Source organism: Leuciscus leuciscus (genome assembly GCF_965113295.1).
Source record: "Leuciscus leuciscus genome assembly, chromosome: 16".
Classification (NCBI taxonomy): Eukaryota; Metazoa; Chordata; class Actinopteri; order Cypriniformes; family Leuciscidae; genus Leuciscus; species Leuciscus leuciscus.
This window is the reverse complement of record NC_138740.1, coordinates 8,859,269-8,880,320: the sequence shown is the minus strand read 5'-3', so window position 1 is coordinate 8,880,320 and position 21,052 is coordinate 8,859,269. Positions and strand designations below refer to the sequence as shown.

The window sequence follows — 21,052 nt, the reverse complement described above, 5'->3', positions numbered from 1 at the left end:
AGAGTTTGTTTCAAAATTGACCAATTCTGCAACATCGACACTGTTATTGAACTGAACTGAATCAACATTGCACTGACTAGAGCCGAATAACGACAGTATTGTCTTATGTAGAGCTACTTATAACTGAATTGAACTCATTTATTGATGAACTTTATACAGTTATTGATCTGATCTGATCAAACTCTTGTGGTAGATTTTTCCCTGAACCTAACTACGTACCTGGTCTCCAATCGACACCCAAGCGTCTACAGTCAACACTTAAAGCTGCAGTAGGGAGTTTTTAGAAAACGTTGACTTAGCCTGAAAATTTGAACAAGCACAGCTTACAGGTCACTCCCCCTCGCTCTCTGCTGCGCTACAGCCCTCCCTCCACAGCTCCTCCCCCACAACGGAGCCTGCCGTGAACGCGCAGGCTAGTAAGCAGGGCCACCGATGACGGCGGATAAACAGTTATGGCACATTCACTGGTAGGGACGAAACATCAACAATATGCTTTACATTGACTATGGCCTGCCCATACTTTGACTACAAACTTGGTCCTCAAATCATTATGTATTTTGCAATACATGTAATGGAACTTTATAACGTTGCACTCTTTCTATAAGTTAAAAATAGCTAGTAAGATTATATAATGGTAACTAACGTTACAGTATGCAAGTAATTATTCTAGCGATATGTAATGCTAAATAAGGTTTGCTAGTACATTATTTCAGCAACATGACAAGCCAGTGAATTAGCAGGTTTCAATTGTTGCTTTGCACAGTGCGTGACATTTTATCTGTATGTTATGCGGCTAGAGTTTTGACACTGAGTCAATGGGCTCCGACGAGGAATTCACTCTATTTCTAATTCTTTCTTTTTCGCTTGTTTATCGTCATCTGTCTTTTTCCGTTTACCTGTCTTTGTTGTATGAGCAGGTGCCACTCGAGAAATTGGCAGTTTTGGTTGTTTGTCCGCCATTAGCACAGCTGCGGCACACCGGCTATCTTGATTTTGAACGACGAACGGTACGCGCTGTGCGAGAGAGGGGTGTGATCAGCGCATACACGAGCTTGATTGACACTGCTAAGACATTTCTCCTGGCTCTGATTAATTGTTTCTGACCGGGAGCGGTGTATTTCTGCAAATGGCAATAGGACCACTGGGAGGAGCCAGAGGAGCTTGATTTTTTTCACAGATTATCTGTCTCATAATCTACTGTCAGGACATAATGACAGTTTTAACAAATATGTAAAAACAAAATTTTTACAAGAGTTACCTATTGCAGCTTTGTTAAATACATTTACCTAGGGCATCTACAGTTGACACTTAATAAATATATATGTGGCGTCTACAATCGAAACCCAATACTCTTTATACTCTAGCTCTTGTGTCTACAGTTGACAACTGGCTTCAAGTTCCTTACCCTAACTTGTTCCCCTAACTAACTTGCTGCGCAGCAATAATAACAGACAGACTTCAGCAAATGTCCTTTAAATGCTTTAATCACGGCCGGGAGAGATTCCGAGCACTTCTCAGAGAATCTCCCCCAAGAAGAAGCACGGCTGGAGGATCTCAGACAAATTTCAGAGAGAATCCCACCAGTGAACACGAATACAACAGTTTTTATAGAAAAGGAGAATGGGCGAAAATGACATGATACATTCCATAATTTCCCTACAATTTGATTGGTAAAGCAAGCCCCCACCTTTTTTACCCTATGTTACTGGCATAAGCAAAAATATCATTGTAAAGGGTTAAAAGCTCAGTTGATTACTCAATATATCATGACATAATACAGACAGTTTATTTTTGATTTTGTCATGGTCAGCACTTGAGAATTTTCCATAACACAAATAGACAAAGAACAGAACGTTTTGGTACATTTTGTCCAAAGTTGTTAGACTGTTAGACCTAGAAGGGAAAGTAATGGTTATATGTTAGAATTGTTAGAATTATGGTTAGTTTAAAAGATAGTTTACTATCTTATCTATTAAAAATCCATCACACTCTCATCTGACTTGAGCTGAATAATGTCACTTTTTTAGAGCTGCTTTACAGCAGAATTTAAATGTGACTCACAGTTGATTAAGTTTGCATCATTTTCCTGTTTAATACAGCCGTGGACAAAAGTATTGGCAGTGACATAAATTTTGTTTTGCAAAGTTTGCTGCTTTTAAGTTTAAAGTTTTAAAGGCTTTTATTGGCCAAAACAAGTCAATATTTGCAGTGCTGAACCTTTTCAACCTCTGCAATTCGCTGTGGCATGCAGGATATCAGCTTCTAGGCCAAATCCTGACTGATGGTGATCCATTCTTTCCTTGTTAGTGCTCGGAGTTTATCACAGTTTGTGGACTTCTGCTTGTCCACTTACTTTTTGAGGATTGACCACAAGTTCTCTATGGGATTAAGATCCGGGGAGTTGTCTGGCCACAGATTCAAAATTTAAATGTAATGATCTCCGAGCCTCTTGATTATCACTCTGGCCTTGTGACATACTGCTCCATCATGATGGAAAATGCATGGATCATCACCAAATTGATCCTGGATCATTGGCAGAAGTTGCTCTTGCAGGACGTTTCAATACCCTTCTTTACTCATGGCAGTGTTTTGAGCAGAATTGTTAGAGAGCCCATTCCCTTGGATGAAAAGCAACCCAACACATGGATGGTCTCAGGATGCTTCACTGTTGGCCCGACACAGGACTCATGGTAGCGTTCACCTTTTCTTTCCCGGACAATCAATTTTCCAGATGTCCCAAAAAGACAGAAGGGGGCTTCATCAGCTGTACAATCCTTGTAGTTGCTGCAGAATTTCAGTCTGTCCTTGTTGTTTGTCTTGGAGAGAAGGGGCTTCTTTACGGCCCTTCTTGGCACCAGGCCATTGTCCATAGGTCTTGGCCTCATTGTGCGTGCGGGTGCATCTGCTGCCAATATTGAGGAGCTCTGCACTTGTGGTGACACGATTTCATAGCTGAATCCTCAGGAGCATCGTGTGGGAAAATGTATTTACATACAAATACAGTATTTTTTTATTTTTTGAAAATACACTAGCCTATTACTTGTGGCGAACACTACTAAATAAATCACATGTAAAACTCGGGGAACTTTTCCTGCTATCTAGCAATGAGTAGGGATGGGCAATATTACCAAAATCTTACATCAATATGAGTATTTTTCATAGTAAAAAATATATATATATAATGATATACTCTTTTTTTTTTTTTTTTTTTTGGAAATAAGGTTGTTATAATGCCAAACATTTAGATACCAGTGAAATTGTACTATTCTCAATACCAGAAAAACTAATACTGGGCTAACTAATATATGTAAAAAAGTTCTAAAGAAATTATTAAAGGCAAGTGTCATGTCTGGTCTGTGTTTATGTTTTGCTTCAGTTGGACTTTGAGTTGGTCTTGGACTGTTTCTGTTCTGTTTCCTATGCTTGCATTTGTTTCTATGGTGATTCATTGGTTGATTAAGTTGCTACACCTGTTTCTCATTTCCATTCATTAGTCTGCTTTTGTATATATAGCCCTGTGTTTGTTCTGTTCATTGTCTGATCTTGTCTTGAGCAGTTGTTCTGTTTGCTGAATTTTTGTGTCCCGAGTATCAGGATTTAAGTGTTTAGTTGAGTTTGTTTTCATTAAAGAAACTGCTTGCGATTAGATCCAGCATTTATTTTCATTTTTGGCTCAACCCCCCTGCTGACAAGTAAATTAATAACTCTTTTAATGACTCTTTTATTTTTACATTAGGCACATCCAGCTCTTTATTACTCATTCATCCATGTTCCTTTTAACGCTTCTAACAGGTCAATAACTCCTGCCCACTAAAAGCTGCAAGGACATATTTCCATACGGCGATGTAGAAAAAGTTAAATCAATTCACATTTTATATCCTAGTCCTTGCAAGCAATAATGCTTCTCTAGCTAGATGATAAAACCAATAACCGATTAACTATCAAGACCGACTCTTGATTGCTCTTTTATTCCTTCATGTTAACTGAAGGCAAATCTGAATTATGTTCCATTTAAACCTTAATCAACAAGTAGACATCCTCACCTTGTCTTATTCCTTATTAAAGCAGAAAATTCGCTCACCCAACGCTATATTGAGTCGTACAGCAGCTGCAGCTCATGTGCATGAAAGTTGGCATTGGAAGGCCTGAACTAGTTGATACAGGAAATCAGCAACCTAATAAAGAGGGTGACTAGCACAACATATTTTATGTATTTTGAAAATGTTTGCAAAATATAAAATAGCATTTTGTCTTTTAAATGAATCTATCTGAAATAATGCCCATCCCTGTCTGTACTGTGAAGCTGCTTTGAAACAATCTTGTATAAAGCACAATGTACAGTAAATAAAGGTGACTTGACTTGATTTGACTTGACATAGCCAGACATACACAGTTTAGTAAGTAGATTACAATGCATGTTAAGGTGTTTACATTCTGAGTAAAATCAGAGTAATGGGCAAAAATCTAGTTGTCGATCGGTTTATGCTCAAGTCGTTTATGACCTTACTCTGATAAAGGAAAACAGGTTAATGCATTGACTCCATGCATTGTCAGCATATTCCCTTGGTTTCACAGACAGGGCATAAGCCTAGTCTTAGACTAAAATGCATGTTTGACCTGTTTAACTGAAAGCAACTTGCACTGATATATCTTAAAATATGTCAGTGCCATTGTTTTGTCTCAAGATGCACACCAGTAATGTTTTTTTTTAAGGCATATTTTAAAAAGCTACTTAAATGAACTAAGGCCTACACCTGGCTTAACCTAAGCCCTGTCTGTGAAACCGGGCCATTATGCGTAATCGGCTTAAGAATGTGCATGTAAACACACCCATTGTCTATGTCACCCTGAAAACAAATAGCTTAAGGCCTTGTTTGAACTCTTCTCTTCTCTTTTCCAGGTGGCCCATCTCGCTGGTCATCTCCACCTTGCGACTGCTGCTGCAAGGGTCACAAAGGTGAAGGCGAAGGTGAGAGTGGAACCTCATTCAACGAGCTCTCCACCTCCAGCTCGGAGAGCCACTCCGAGGCCAGCTCCCCGCAAGGTACCGTCATCCGTGGCCCGGTCAGCCGGCAGACACACGTGCAAACATTGGACAGGCCTCCAAAGAAAGGCCCCGTGCAGCATCTCCTGCAGCAGCAGCAGTCCGAGCAGCACCGCAAGAGCGACCTCCTCCGGACGCTCACCGCAAGTTCCCGGGACACCAGCACCTGCAAGAAACGGCCAGCGAAAGAAAAGTTGACTGTGGAAGAGGAACTGGACAAATGCATCAAGGACTTCCGCAAGATCAAGATTCCTGAGCATTTTCCCGAGCGCAAGTACATGTGGCAGGCCGACCTCCTGCGCAAATACCGTCTTTGAGGGACGGCGGGTTTCAGCCATTTTCAAACCTTAAGCGCAAGCTACAATAATGTATGTGTTCACTACTACAACTACTATTGCTAGTACACTCCACACTACTACTGCCTCTGACTTTCTTGTCAATGTCGGTCGATAACCCGAGCGACCACTTTATCTGCTTGAATGCTAATTGTTTATTTGTAAACACTTGCATTTTTGTAGAGTTCCAGAGAGACGCAAGTGCTTTCGAAAGACACACAGCTACTTGTCTCTTTGGTTTCGTTTTCCCCTGCTGAGCTACACAAATGTGTGTGTAATTGTGTGTTTGTTACAACTGAATTTTTGACCTCGGTATGTTAGTGGCACAGCGATTGAGTTGAGGTGGCCCAGAGGTTGAAAGATGAATGTGTATCCACCTCATAAATAATGCATGTGGTCCCAACTGTGCCCTTTCTAAGAATAGCCACTGCCTTGGCGGACGTGTGAGTGGGTTTCCATTTCAACACTCTGAGAAGCACAGGAGACCATGGAGCCAAACGTGTTTTCCCTTTTTCGGATTCTCCACGTTCCATTTTCGTACCTCAGCTAAGCCACAATCAGTGGCTATAAAGACCTTTCCACATATGGTCACGACATAAAAGGGATGTGGGTGGAAACTCAATAGCATGACATAAAGGCTTTGAAACTGCTGCCTGAATCCAAATGGGAGTGGATGATGGCTTACTCTTGAGGTCAAAGGTTAAATACTAAATGTTTGGAAAAACCATTTGACAGGAAAAGAAATACGATATTAGGGATATATTCTGAAAGCAATCGCACACCGAACAACACGGACATAGCTTAGGGTTGTGCAATCAAAAAAAGACATTTTTGCTGCTGTATTCATTCCATCAAAAACAATACTGAGCGAATTTGAGAAATGGATGGCTTTGATAATATGTTCCGGAAGGACTGTTAGACATATTGAGACCTATATATAGCTGATGATAATTCAGTGGAAACGTATTGGTGTATGCAATGGTTAATAATGAAAACAGTCCTTAATAAACATGTTTTTAGACACATCAATACCAAGCAGCTTAGATAGCCTTTATATTTTTTAATGTATCTTTAATTCTATTTAAAGTTTAGTTTAGTTTAACTTAATCATTTTGCAAGGATTTGAAAGGAATTTGGAAACCAATATAAGCATCATAACTTGCTGCTATTTAGCTTTATTTATTTTCAAACGATACTAGACAGACTTCAGTGTAAGGGGTATGGATTAATAACTACAAATTTATATTAATGCCATACATTTATATTCAAATAACTGATACCAATGTTAATTACAACTGATAATTATGGAAAAGGGAATAAATGATCTGTCTCTTGCATAATTTATTTTCCATTCCTTCCCCCCGCTAATGTCCTATATATTATACCTTAACTGCCTGTGATGAACAGCCTTAACCTAAGTTTACCCAAAACATGTTTTTAATGTTATATAGTCAAAAATGTGACTGGATGTTAAAAGAGAGGTAAATCTTCACAGATATAATGTATAAGATGCAGACCTTTTGATTTAGCATTCCATTTTCTGTGCTGAGCATTTATTGTTAACTAGAAAAAATATCTATTTATTTATTTCATAAAAAAAAAATTAAAACATCACATTTATTTTCTCTGGTTTTAGACAATAACCTAAATGTATTACCATATATAGTAATATTGTTGTAACCTCACTGTGTGAAGTGTGATGGACTCCAGATGCACGCTTGTGATGAAATTGATTTCGAATGTTTGGGGGGGTAAATGACAGACACGGCTTGTGAACTTTCTTTCCTCAAAGTAGCCTTTTGAATTAAAATATAAATTAAGATACATTGGGTGCTAATCAAAATGTAGCCTCAAGCCTCTCATTCCCATTTCACGAAGTCTATTTATATGAAATTAAAGGGCAGAGAGAATAGCATGTTAAATAGAATATATATATATATATATATTATTTATTATCTGGGTACTTAAAGGAAACAGTAAAGTCATTATTGTATTGCATCGCACAGGTTTTCTGCTCTATTCCAAACACTAACCGTACTGTCAAATAATAGCATTGCAAATCACTTGTAAATAACATGATGATAAAATGTATTTTATATGAATTGCACTTGTAAACTGTAAGAGATTATTCTTTAACCACTCAAGACACCTAAAATGATAATAAAAGTGTTTGGAATCCATTGGATTAATGGCAATTATATATGTTAATATTTATAAAATATACTGTATAAGCACCATATAAAACTAGAGTCAGATAATGGGGAAAGAGCTCATTGTGGAAGTTAAAGTTGAGCTGTTATATGTAACACATGAGCACAACTCATCTAAGGCACAAACTCACTGCCATTTTTACCAGGAAGTCCTTGTCAAAGGCTTTGCTAAACGCAGTTTTTATGGTAGCCAGACAGAGAGCCCTTGTGAAAAAGTGTGCTTAATCAATGTGTACTTTAAATCTTAAAAGTATATGTGTGTAAATATATATATATACACACACACACACACACACACACACACACACACACACACACACACACTGTACTTGCTGAGAATATAAAAGGCCACTTAATTGTACCTTCATGACTATGTTTCTTATCACATGCACTTTAAGTGCACTTTTTAATAATGGCAAATTTTGACTTTAAATCATTATGTTTTAATACTCTTTTGTCATGCTTTAAAAAAAGCTATTTTAATGTTGACTAACACACGTAAAGTACTTGATTAGAATTTTAACTGCAGTGTGTTATTTGATAATATATTTAAAGTAGATATATATATATTGTACTAAAATGGCACTTGATCATTAAAATTGTGTAATGCCAAATATATTTAAATGCATGACACAGGTTTCAATGGAAATGTCATTAAAGTATATTTTATTAATTTGGCAGTACACTTGTATTTAAATATACGTATTTTAAAGACAATGGAAGTAATTATGAAATTACATTTAAAGATGTACTTAAGTGGGTCATAAAGGCACTCTTATGTTTAACTATCAGTTAAACACTTATGTATACTAAATATCACTTTAATAATTGTTTTATTTAATTGTAAATTAACATTCATTAAATTAAACAAATTAAACTGCAAACATTACCTTCAGTTATTTTAAAGTATATACTGTACTTCCGTAATAATTATGCTTTTTTAAAAGTATGCAAAAGTGTACTTCTTCACAAGGGAAATCATTTGATTAAATTGTAAAGTCAGCGATGATATTAATGGCATTCCGATTATAATGCCGGTTAAATCCAGTGAAATTGTGTGCTTATGGTTAAAGAGTTAAGCCATATCTTAGCTAGCCACAACATGATAAAATAGTATGCGTTAAAAGTTGTCTCTTCCATTTAAAGGGGCGTTTACACTAGCAGTGGTTTACAGTAAATATCAAATATTATCTGTTATTGTGCTGCGTATTGTAGCATTTACACATTCATTTTGAACTGATTACTAGAAACAAGGCCTGGCTCATACTGCATGCAAAAGCAGTGCAAAATCCACACAAATCTAATAGGTTACAGTATTCACACCTGCCCAAAAATACATTTAAACCTTTTTATCAACACAATCTTATGTAATATAGATTTTTTTTTTTTTTAAATCAACATATAATGTGGAATAAACTTCTCACTTTTTTATTTAAAGTGACACACAAGGTGACACAAACAGTATCTATTCAGTATCTGACTGAATCCATACTGTTATTAGTTACAGTTTGGTGTTTGTTTTTCTTATTAGAGGATTTTTTAATCTCGCAAGATAATGTAATGCTCCCAGCAAAAATATGTTCGATTTTAAACCACTCCTGGCCAAAACTTTCACGTTTTTTGCCCATAGGAAGAGGTCTACGCTGATTTCTATAGGCTATTTTTTTTCCAATTTCCACACACACAACACTTCAGATTTCCAGTGACAGACTTCTGCGTGCTGTTATTATTAGATAATTATAGCCCACGTGTTCCCACGCACAGATCAGTGTCTTTCCTCCCGCATCCACACTCAGCAATTCAAAACTTGTCCCGCGCCACACTCTGTCGAGTCGACTGTCCACCAATCATCTGATCCCATCTGTCGAACCCCTATTCCGAATAACATGGATAAATTTGGTCCCCCTCCTCATGTAAAAGAGATTTCAAGATAGCAGTCTCGATAACCATTTAATAATTTATTATTAGAGGAGACGTTCAGTGCAGTAACCAAGATATTGCCCTTTGTTGTTGTTGTAGAGCCGCAGCAGAAATGCAGCTGGTGTGAAGCAGCGTGATCCTGCTGTCCTTCTGCTCACATGCTGCTTGTGCGCGCAGTGGGAAACAGGCCTCAGAGTGCTACTGTTAAATGAGTTCCTCTGTTCATATCAACTTCCATGTCCATAACACAGCTTTCTTGATTCAAAGATTCATCTCACATCTCTCAAAGATATAGGTCCCAGCAGTTTCACATCGGCACCTTTTTCAATAGTCTGCAATGTTCTTTGTTACTGTCAAAAAATAATGAGAATGGCCAGTATATATACAGTATATATACAGTATATATATATATATATATATATATATATATATATATATATATATATATATATATATATATATATATATATATATATATTCTTAAATGATCTTGTCAGATTGGATGTGATAGTCTGATTCCCCTTTCTATTTCAAAGGAAAATCTCACATATTGCTATTATGATAATCCGCAGCCAGCTGTAGCTTGAGATCAGTGTTATTCTAGTGTTTCACATGTTTATTGATTATTCATTAACTCATAGCATATTCTGTTTCACGACTACCAATAATTTACATTTATGTTTCCACTATAAACTGGCTAGAATTGAGCAAGGTTCGGGTTCGGGTACAAATGCCAGCGCGAAAGTGACAAGAATGCCACAGATATTCAAAATGTGGTGAATCCTTTTGTTTTCTGTTATTTAATATATGTTTAATACATGTTATTTAAGATATATTTCAGAATATTCTAATATAGGCCTTAGACATAAATGAAGACCACAATGTGTGATGTATATCTGAAAAATATAAAAAGGTTTAAAAAAAACCAACAACATTCCTTTAAAATCCAGTCCAGGCGTAATAATGCAAAATAAAAAAAAAGACACCGTATCAAGCAGAAACATAAAACACATGTTTATGATGTCACATGGTCTATTTAGTTTTTTTCTTCAAATTGATAAAGCAGTTTAAATAAAGATGCTACATTCAAAACTATCATACACAAAATCCCAGAAGTGTGTAGTTGCTATTGAGAATTGAGATTTTAGTTTTTATACTGTAAAAGTTAACTATATTATAAAGAAAATATGTGTTTAAACTACACTGTAAATATTCTTCAAATTCAAACACGATAAAAAATCATTTAGCACTGTAACCAAGTCTTCATAACTATTTTACGTTTTGGCAAATTGGTGGCTAATTTGTATGATCTCATTTGTACATTTCCGTACTATCTGCGTACGCCTTTGTGACGGTTATGTTTAGGGGTGGAGCTTCATGCTCACTTCTTTTTTTTTTTTTTTTTTAATCAAACATCTACAAAGTCATAAGAAATTGCCACCTCGTAAAATAGTAAAACAAATGATGTGAGATCAGGTTGTTGTAAAGAATGTATGGTGAATGTAAAAGGTCTTTTTTAATGCACCCGTAAGGTAACACTTTACAATAAGGTCCCATTAATTAAAATTAGTTAATGTATAAAGTAACATTTACTAACAGTGAGTAATACATTTGCTATAGTATTTATTAATCTTTGTTAACGTTAGTAAATAAAATACAGTAGTTCACTGTTTGTTCATGTTAGTTCACAGTGCACTAATGTTAAAAGATGCAACTTTTGAGTATTTTAATTGTTAATTCAGGTTAACTAATGTAGTTAACTAATGTTAACTTATGGAACCTTGTAAACTGTTACTAAATTTACTCTGTAAGCACACAATGAAAGAGATGTTTCGATTTTTTTATGTTATAGATGTGTCACTATGAACATAGAAAATTCTGCATCAAAAAATTGTGCCGGCTCTTTTGACTTTTAGCTCATTGGTTTTATTTGTTCATGAAAATACAGTACATGTAATACTAGCTCATTGTTATTTCAAGTCAAAGTGAAGCCTGAAAGCAGGTTGCTGAGTCTGTAAACAAAGAAAATATGATGATACCGAGCAACGTTTTGAAATAGGCTAGCCAGAAAAAGCATTTGGCACGTATTTTGTGAGACACTGGGTCTGTTTCCACTCCCTTTACATGTTCACACACTCATGGTCCGCTCTCCCGCCAGGCAGGCCTGTTTAAAATGTTGCCTGGCGTATCAACAGCTACACCCCCTATTGTTTGGCCCTTTGTATATTTTCTTTTAACCCACATAAAAAGCAATCGCATAAGAATGATGAAACCGTATGTCTGAGAATAATACCAATAAATGAATGCATTAAAATGCTGAAAACTTGCAGAGCACTCCACAAAAAGGATGTTTGGTGTCGTTTTGACTTCAAAAAGGTCCAGATGATTGTGCGCATGCCAGTGTATGAAATATTGCAAATGTTTGTCTGTTTGTGATGATGTTAAAACATACCAAAAACAAAGGGAAAAAAGGTAAAGCACAAAGTGTGGGTTGTGTCTGCTAATGTTTGCCACAAATGTACTGTATATTGTTATGTATAAAAGAGAGCATCATCTGAGATGTCTTTAGATACAAGCATAGAGGATTTAAAAATGTACGAGTACATAAAAATAAAATTCTATAAAAACACTTTTTTTCTTTTTTCACTTTTTTTCTTTTTGCCTGTGGTGCTGAGATATTGAATTAATGATTTATGAATACTTTCTGAAGTCATAGCAAAGGATTGGAATCAAAACAGTTGAAGGACATACAAAAGTATAAAGTTATTTTTGTTACATATTTAGACACATTCCATTTGTCCAGTATGCTGGACACATTTGTTGTTAATTTTATTGGCGTATGATATAAATTGTTGTTATCCAGCCAGCTTATGGGATTCTGGACAACTCAGAGAACATATTGATGGGAAATTCCAACCCGATCTCACGGCAATTCGTACGTATTTTACGAGGTGGCTAATTCGTACGAATTACCTACCCCTGACCCCCTACCCCTGACCCCGCCCCTTAACCTACCCATCATTGGGGTTTAGACAAATCGTACGAATTAGTCACCTCGTACTCACTCGTACGAATTGGTCATGAGATAGCGTTGGAAATTCATGCGGAGATTGAATTTACCTGAAATATCTTTGTACATATGAAGATTATAGAATGATAGTGTTATAAAATAAAATAAATTTTATTGTTATACACGAACAATATGAAAAATGTAATATAATACTCTTTAACCTATTAAAGGATTAAAGGAGATAATTATATATTGAGGCTATGAAGGATACCTGGAGCAAACAGCATCAGCTTCTGATTGGCTGAAGTCACTCTCAAGCATTCCCGAAATACGGCAAAGTGACGCAACATCTTGTTCGTTTCTCAGGCATAAACAACCGAGATGATCCTTTCGAGGGAACTCAACGCTGAGTCAGAATGTTGACAAGGAAGGTTCATACCCACTACACCATACTGAACAAATGCCTGACCAAGTGTGAATCATACAGAGCACAAATGTAGGTAACAAGCATTTGAGATCCTGGTGTGGACATTATATCCAGGCTATAAAATCTTATGAAGGCGTGCGTAGAGGCCCAGCCGGCCACATCACAAACCTCCTGATGGGAAACCCCTGACAACAATGCCTTAGAGGCAGCCGTACTCCTCGTAGTCACAGAGACAGCCTCTACAATCCACTCCCTTATTCTTTGCTTAGATGCCGAGGAACCCCGTCTGGCTGAGCAAAGGCAGACCAACAACTGATCAGATTGAGCGGTGGACAAAACAATTACTGGGCAAAGCACATATATATACACACACATTTTAGTAGAGTTATTGCTGCTTGCAAAAGTATAAATAATGTTGCTATTTCAGTATGCATTTATTTTCGCACTGATCTTTGTTTCTCATTGTGAGACAGACTAACAACATGTTCATAAGAAAGGCAAGAGACCCCACACATCTTGTGATGTTGCTGTTGCCTGTTTTTCCACGCAGGATTTCTGAGGACAGCATTAAGCTGGTGACAGCAAAGAAATCGGCCACAGATCTCCCTTTAGAGTGGGCTGTCTTTCTCTTTATCTCATAGGGAGGGGCTGTGCTACTGTCAGGATTACACAGATAAGGAAGCAGCATTCATCTATTTTTCAGCGTAATGGATGAGCGTGCTTCAGCTGGAGATGGGATCAGATGATTGGTAGAACACAGCTCATAAACCAAAACGGATATGCAGCCAGAGACGTGTTATATCAAATCTTCCATTTAACAGACTGGAATAACTCATTAGCCAATTCTGCTTTGCCATTATTAGCAAGTTCATTTTAGCACGCAAACATTTTTAAAGAAACTTATTTATATGTTTTCAGGATTCTTTGATGAATTGAATGTTTAAAAGAACAGCATTGATTTGAATAAATATCTAGTTCAGTCGTGAAACTCTAGATGACGAAGGCTGATCTGCAAGCAATCACAACATTGCCACATGTGATGTCACAAACAAATTGTCTTCTGCTGATTCTTCAGCCAATGAGATTGCTTGCTCAACATTTAAATAATCTGGTTTAGTGTTTGCTGTAGAATAGTCCTGCAGCGTATTATCAGAGTTCCCCTGAACCCCTCCACCTCCCCCAGCTCCACCTGCCTAGATCTGCTATGGGATTTATGCATGTCTATTTATGCAACAGCAGCATATCTTACACACTCACAGCAGTGTATCTCTGTATATATAAGCGTTGTGAAATGATACTTGATCTACAGCAGCAGCATAACAGATCTAGTCCATATTTATCAATATGCCAAATCTATCCAGAGAGATGTCATAATTGAAATGTCTATGTCACTTTTTGCCTTCATACCCCAAAGTTTTGAATGGTTGTGCATCACAGTTTCCATACAAAATATTTACAATATTCATAATATTAAGAAAAGTTACGTAAGCACCAAATCAGCATATTAGAATGAACATTTTAATTTTTAAATTACACTGTAAAAATATATATTCAAATAGAAAACAGTTTTATAATATTTCACACTATTACTGTAAAAAATGAATGCAGACTGGGTGAACATAAGAAACTTTAAAAAATACAAAAATAATAAAAATGTTTAACTGGTAATGTTTACCAGTTAAAAAAAAAAAAAAAGTCTTTAATCCAGAGTATCCAATTAAGAGATAGCAAAAACCTTACTGTGATAATGACTGATAAGGCTTGGTTTTGTTCCATTTCTGCCATCTTTGATCATGTGTATGCATGAAGCTCCTCAGCCCCATTACTGGCAGACAGCCTGGCCGGTTTACGCCCCTCAGAGACAGTTAGCCTCTCGCATCCCAGCTCTGATTAAAGAATCAGATGGTGCCATTACATTTTCCATTCTCCCTCTCTCCCATCAGCCCCTCAGAAAGGGACAAGCACGGAACAAGAAAAGTAAAGTGTTTTGGTGCAGTCAGAAATATAAATTCTGCCATTAAAATCTTCAACGTGAGCCATTTTGTTTCTGTTCCATTTTCCAGTCGTCGTATAATGGCAGCACATCTGTGATGAGATATTTTGTCAAGCCCACTGAACTATTTGGAAATGTAGAGATTTAACATTATGGTGGGTGATCTGCGTATATCACATCGGGACACTGACTGCACCAATGGTGCGCTGAACAGATTTAATGCAATATTTAGGTTTGCGCCATGAACATTGCATAGTACTCTTGTGGGTTGAAAATGAGCTGTCATTTGCAAGCTTCCCATTTTACACCGTATCTGAACAAGTAGCAACAAGCAATAAAATCTCTTCCACGTTAATCCGAGTTTTTGCTCTAACCAAGGACATGTTTCAAGTACAATGACGTAACACACTGCTTGACCACAGAATTACAATGCATACTTGGACAAATTAACTTAATAGTCACAACTGTTTCCCAAAACCATAGTAATATCATGAACCTCCCTTGTTTGAACCACGTTTGTTCAACAATATAGTCCAACAGTCGGGTTCTGGATGTAAAAACTACAAGTAAAAAACACATAAGTAACGTAAGAACAAATATGTGAACAACAGTAAACTTACATTAATAGTAACCCAGCAAGCAATTTTGCATTTAAAAGACATCTAATAGCCGTCCAAACACAGCCCTGACGTGTAGGCTAAAATTAGGCAATATTTGGGCTGTCAGTGAAAATGTAATAGACGTCTAATAATAGCCCAAGTATAGCACAGGCTACGCATATAACATGTCAAATAAATGAAACCAAACACCCTGTTGACTTTGCTTACATGATCAAATATCATACTGGACATCTCGCAAGTTTTTTTTAGGTCTATAGTTAACAGAAGCTATGTTTCCATCAACTTGTCAATCGAATTATCTGAAGTTCGGTAAAAAAAAATCATGCGAATAAAGCTGGTGAAAGTGTGTTTCCATCAAACGGCTTTAAAGCGAATAAAAACCTGTGCGTAATGACGTCACATGCTGTTTTGCGATCAAATTGGTATATCAAATTGATTTGAGACATTTTAAGGTGTTTCCATTCATTTTCGCACTGAATCGCACAACATTCAAGCAAACATTTGCGAACAAAGTTTTGCTTGACAAAATGGATTGCGCCATCTACCAACAAATGTTCAATATTGCACAAGTTGTAATAGTGCAGAGTCCTGCTCGGGTCCATTTTTGGAGACCCGCCCCCGCCCGTATCCGCAAAGTTCAGCACCAGATCTGACCCGTGCCCGCGATAAATCGCACACAAGCTAAAATCATTCCATTTAAAGTGCTTTATTTTTTATCTCGCACCTCTCTCAACATCACAATAGCCTCATGAATGGGCTAATGAGCGCTAAAGTGCGCTTTGTTTTTGGCCATTCAAGTAGCCTAGGCTACCTCCAGTTCACGCGCGGGCGCCTCTCCGTGTCCTGATTATTGCCTGTTATATTTAGCTCTTATTTATTAAATCCAGGAAAATGGTTGATTAAACATTGATTAAAATTAAGATACAATTAATACAAAACGAAATTCACTTTAAAGAAAGTCTTTCTACAAAAACAAACTTAATAAAGTGGTCAAAATCATGTCTGCCCACTCCATTTGTCTCCCGATATTCGGGATCATCTTATCTTATTCATGCTTTTTTCACTTTTCATATAATCAACATGAAAAAAAATAAAAAATAATATATATATATATATATATATATATATATATATATAATTTTATTTAAAAATGAATATGAAACTAAATCGTTTTTTAATGACTGGGCTACAACACATAGGCTTATTAGCCTGCCCTACAATCATTGAATATTATTTTGCTTGATTGACGGGTTTTTATTTAAAAGAAAGAGCGTAGCCTACACAATACTTAGGCCTACTAAAATATAATTATTATAATTTTATTGCATTTGTATAGGTTGTTTGAAGAGTAAAAAAAAATAAAAAAAATCGGTCGATCTTAATGCAAGTTTACAACCGGCCAGTCGGTCGGACTAAAAGGGGGAAAAAATTAATTGGGTCGGTCCTAAATTGACAGGATCGGTCGGGTAACGGCAAACAAGAATATTTTTAAGGATGCCCAAAACACATATTTGCGAATGTGTAATGGCAATTTAGACATACAAATATTGCACATATTTTTCATCCGCTACCCGCCCGCAAGGAGTTCATTATCCGCCCGCATCCCCGCCTGTGAAGTTTAGGAATGTCACAAACAATCCACCCGTTTTAGCCACTTTTATGCGGGTACCCAACCCATTGCAAGACTCTAGGTGCTTATGTGACAGCTGATAGCGACATTATTTGACTATTATGGCATTTCTTAGATTTTTGCTATAATAGCCGTTTTATTTTTCTGTTAAATTAAATTTAAAAAGTATCTCATCTCCTCGTTTGTCCACTTTGTTGACACCGGCCATGTGTGCAAACCAGACAGTATAATGGGTGCAAACTGGGCGGAAATTAACTAAAACTTCTTCTTTTGTGGCGGGTTGTACCCATAAAATGACCTAAAACTTAATCGCAATCCATTATTTATTCGGCAAATAACGTTTCCATCAGCGTTTATCGCATAAACCGTACATCGATCAAGATAAAATCCGATGAGACCGACCGTATTTCATTTTAGTCGATATTCAAGAAATTCAATCGAATTTTACTGTTTCCATAAGGCATTTTTCATTCGATATCACATAATTCGGATAAAAACGTGTTGATGGAAACATAGCTAGAGACTGTGAAATGACGGCTATTGCTTGCTGGGAAGTGACTGTTTAAAACATACCCAGACAGCAACATAGTGTCGGTCCAGATCTGGTACACGTGAAATCTACACATGCCAGATGTGGGCCGGATCTGGACAGAGACTATGTTGCTGTCTGGGTAAGATATTTTGGGTCTGTTCTAGTACCAGACACTTGACCCAACCATAATCAACCACACTTAATCAACCATGGATATTGATATGCGCCTTGCACTGTATGCCAATTAAAAACCAATTGATTCATGCCCAAAACATCTTATTACTCTAATAAAAAAATAAATAAAAAAAACTTGACCAAAATGTATTTACAATACATTTATTTCATACTAAGTATACTACACAACCATTAACATATTTACTAACATATTGCTTGAGGCTTTACTGATATAAATATTATAAATACACATTATTTGGAGTACTTCTTTATTGCACAATGCACATTTCTTAATATTAAGCCTAAAATGTGTTTAATATCACTATTAGTAAGGATAGTAAGTTCTCTGTATAATATTAGTCTTGAAATGGAAGATATTTAAAGTGTACATAAAGTATATTTGCAATGGTTCCATTTTAGCACAATCAAATATACTCAAGTTTATCAAATATACTTAAGTTGGGGACATTAAATGTAACATTTAATTTAATATTCGACAATAATATTGATCTGTCTGCATTGACACTTTTATACGAAAACTGAACTGAGCTGGATGATGACATCACTGTTTACTCTATATATATATATATATATATATATATATATATATATATATATATATATATATATATATATATTCACTAAATAGCTTCTTCTTTTTTTTTTACAAAAATAAAAACATCACTGAACTTACTTAAGCTGGACTGTGACGCTATTTTCTTCTGGAAACAAAAAATTTTGCATTATTTTCCTGTTATCTCCGTAAAGCTGCTTTGAAACAATATGTATTGTAAAAAGCGCTCTATAAATAAATGTGACTAGACTTGACATGTGACTTTAGTTGGACCTCTGCACTTTTTCTGGATAACTAAAGTACATTAAGTACAAAATTAGTTGTTCCAATTTAGCAGACTTTAAGTATACCAATTTAGTATACCAAAAGTACAATCACAGGGTATTTATATTAGTATATTTAATATGTAAATACATTTTTTGAATACTTAGCATAAAATAAATGTATTTCAAATACATTTTAGTATATATACAGTATATATAATTTTTTTTTTTTTTTCACAAGGGAAAGCCTTGTGAAATCTTAAAAGTGTTATAATGGGGAGATCATGTATAGAGCTATGTTGCATTACTGTGTGTCATGTAGGAGTATTTATAGTTTTAATTAAAACCCTCCAGGCCAGTGGCTCAGTGCAAAAGCTCTTTGTAATTCCAAATGATGTGCAGTTCTAACTAAGAGTTGTTATGATGGTTGTAATTGAAATCAAATATGTTATGTTAGCTGCTTTGAAAATAGTTATATATTTACTGGATGTTTTAATAGTGTCTGACATTGATATATTAGCTATAGAAATGGAAACTGGAAGAGAAGATGTGATCCCACATGCCTGATGATACTTTTGTTGATCGCATTCAATAAAAGATCATTTTACAAACTGGCATATGCACAAGTGCGACTTTACTCAAGATCACTTGCACCTGCATGTCTTGTGTACTTCATGAAACATTAAATAAATAAAAAATATATGCATAATGCAACTGGCCTTTCACTAAGCTTAGTCCTCCTTGGTTACTGTTGCCAGGTCTGAAAAGGCCCCCATTTTAGCAGGCTAAGTTCTGGAAGCATTTTTCCAGTTCATTTTCTCTACAGAATTAAAAATAATACAAGTACATAAGCCATGAAACAAAATAAATGGTTCAGAGGTGAATTACAACATTTAATTTCAAGCAGAAAAGTTAATTACAAGACTGTGAACATTATTTATGAGAGAACTATGAGATTCAGCAACATGTAAACTATAAAGCTATAAAATTCACCGTAGTAAGTATTAAATGAGCCGTATGTAAGATTGTGGCCAAACCTGGTACTGCAATCACTTTCAAATTACTGTAGAGCGGTGTATCCCCTCACCCTCCCCCCTGACTCGAGGTTGCCAGATAGGCTGCAGGATCCAGCAGGAACGTAGGCTGCTACGTAGCTGTGGTAACTAGAGCAGAGCTGGCAACCCCGATGCCGAAACACTACTGACTTCGTGATTGGTAGATAGGTGGAGGGTGGAGCATCAGGCCAAAACACAAGATGACAACATAATAATAATAATAATACATTTAATTTGTAATGCACTTTATATTTAAGAAAATCTCAAAGTGCTACATGATAAAAAGGATAAAACAGAAAAAGGGAGTTCAATCAAAAGCTCTCTTAAAAAGGTGGGTTTTAAGGCCTTGTTTAAAAGCATCCAAAGTCTGTGGTGTCCTCAGGTAGTCAGGAAGAGCATTCCACAGACTAGGGGCAGCTGAGCAGAAAGCCCGATCTCCCATTGTACGAAGCTTGGTCCTGGGAGGTTTCAGGAGATACGCCGAGGCAGATCGGAGGGCACGTGTTGAGGTCTGTGGGGTAAGAAGTTCCTTGAGGTAGGGGGGGGGCTTCACCATGGATGCACTGGTAGGTAAGTAGAGAGACCTTGTACTCAATCCTGAGTGAGACAGGGAGCCAGTGGAGTGATTTGAGGGTGGGGGTGATGTGGTCATATTTGCGTACCCTCAGCAGGATCCTAGCGGCGCTATTCTGGATGTTCTGTAGCTTCTGACGGCTTTTTTCAGAGATCCCGGTAAGGAGCGCATTACAGTAATCCAGCCTGGAGGAGATAAAGGCGTGGACAAGCTTTTCAGCATCTGCAGAGGTGAGTATGGAACGAAGTTTGGCAATGTTCCTGAGGTGGAAGAAGGAGGTCTTGCAGAGATGTTTAATGTGAGGCTCAAATGTCAGATGGGAGTCCATTTTAACACCCAGGTTTGTGGCTGATGTTAAAAGTGGAATATTTTGGCCAGAGAAGGTGATGCTGGTAATGTCAGATGACCGAACCTGGTGTGGAGTGCCAACTAAGATGGCTTCAGTATTCGTGCTGTTTAGCTGCAGAAAGTTTTGTTTCATCCACGCCTCTACCTCCTCCAGGCAGGTGGTCAGAGTGGATGATATCAAGGCTGAAGAGGAAGTTGAGTTTGCCCTGATGTAAAGTTGAGTGTCATCAGCATTGGAATGAAATTCCGTGTCGGCTGATGACGTGGCCATCAACATCAGTTGAGGGCTGCAACTTCACTTTTAAATGACAATATCCTGGCCGGACTACTGTTGTCAGTGATA

At 36.7% G+C, this 21,052-nt stretch overlaps 1 protein-coding gene across 1 annotated transcript in view; it reads left to right on the top strand.

The window, feature by feature from the left end:
* The window catches only part of kctd16b (potassium channel tetramerization domain containing 16b), a 118,943-nt gene extending 111,560 nt beyond the window's left edge, over positions 1-7,383 (top strand). The window contains exon 2 of the mRNA XM_082141376.1: positions 4,901-7,383. Within this exon, the coding sequence (XP_081997502.1) occupies positions 4,901-5,361 (461 nt within the window). The 3' untranslated portion in view covers positions 5,362-7,383. The remainder of the gene's footprint in view (positions 1-4,900) is intronic.
* Positions 7,384-21,052: the final 13,669 nt, after the last annotated feature.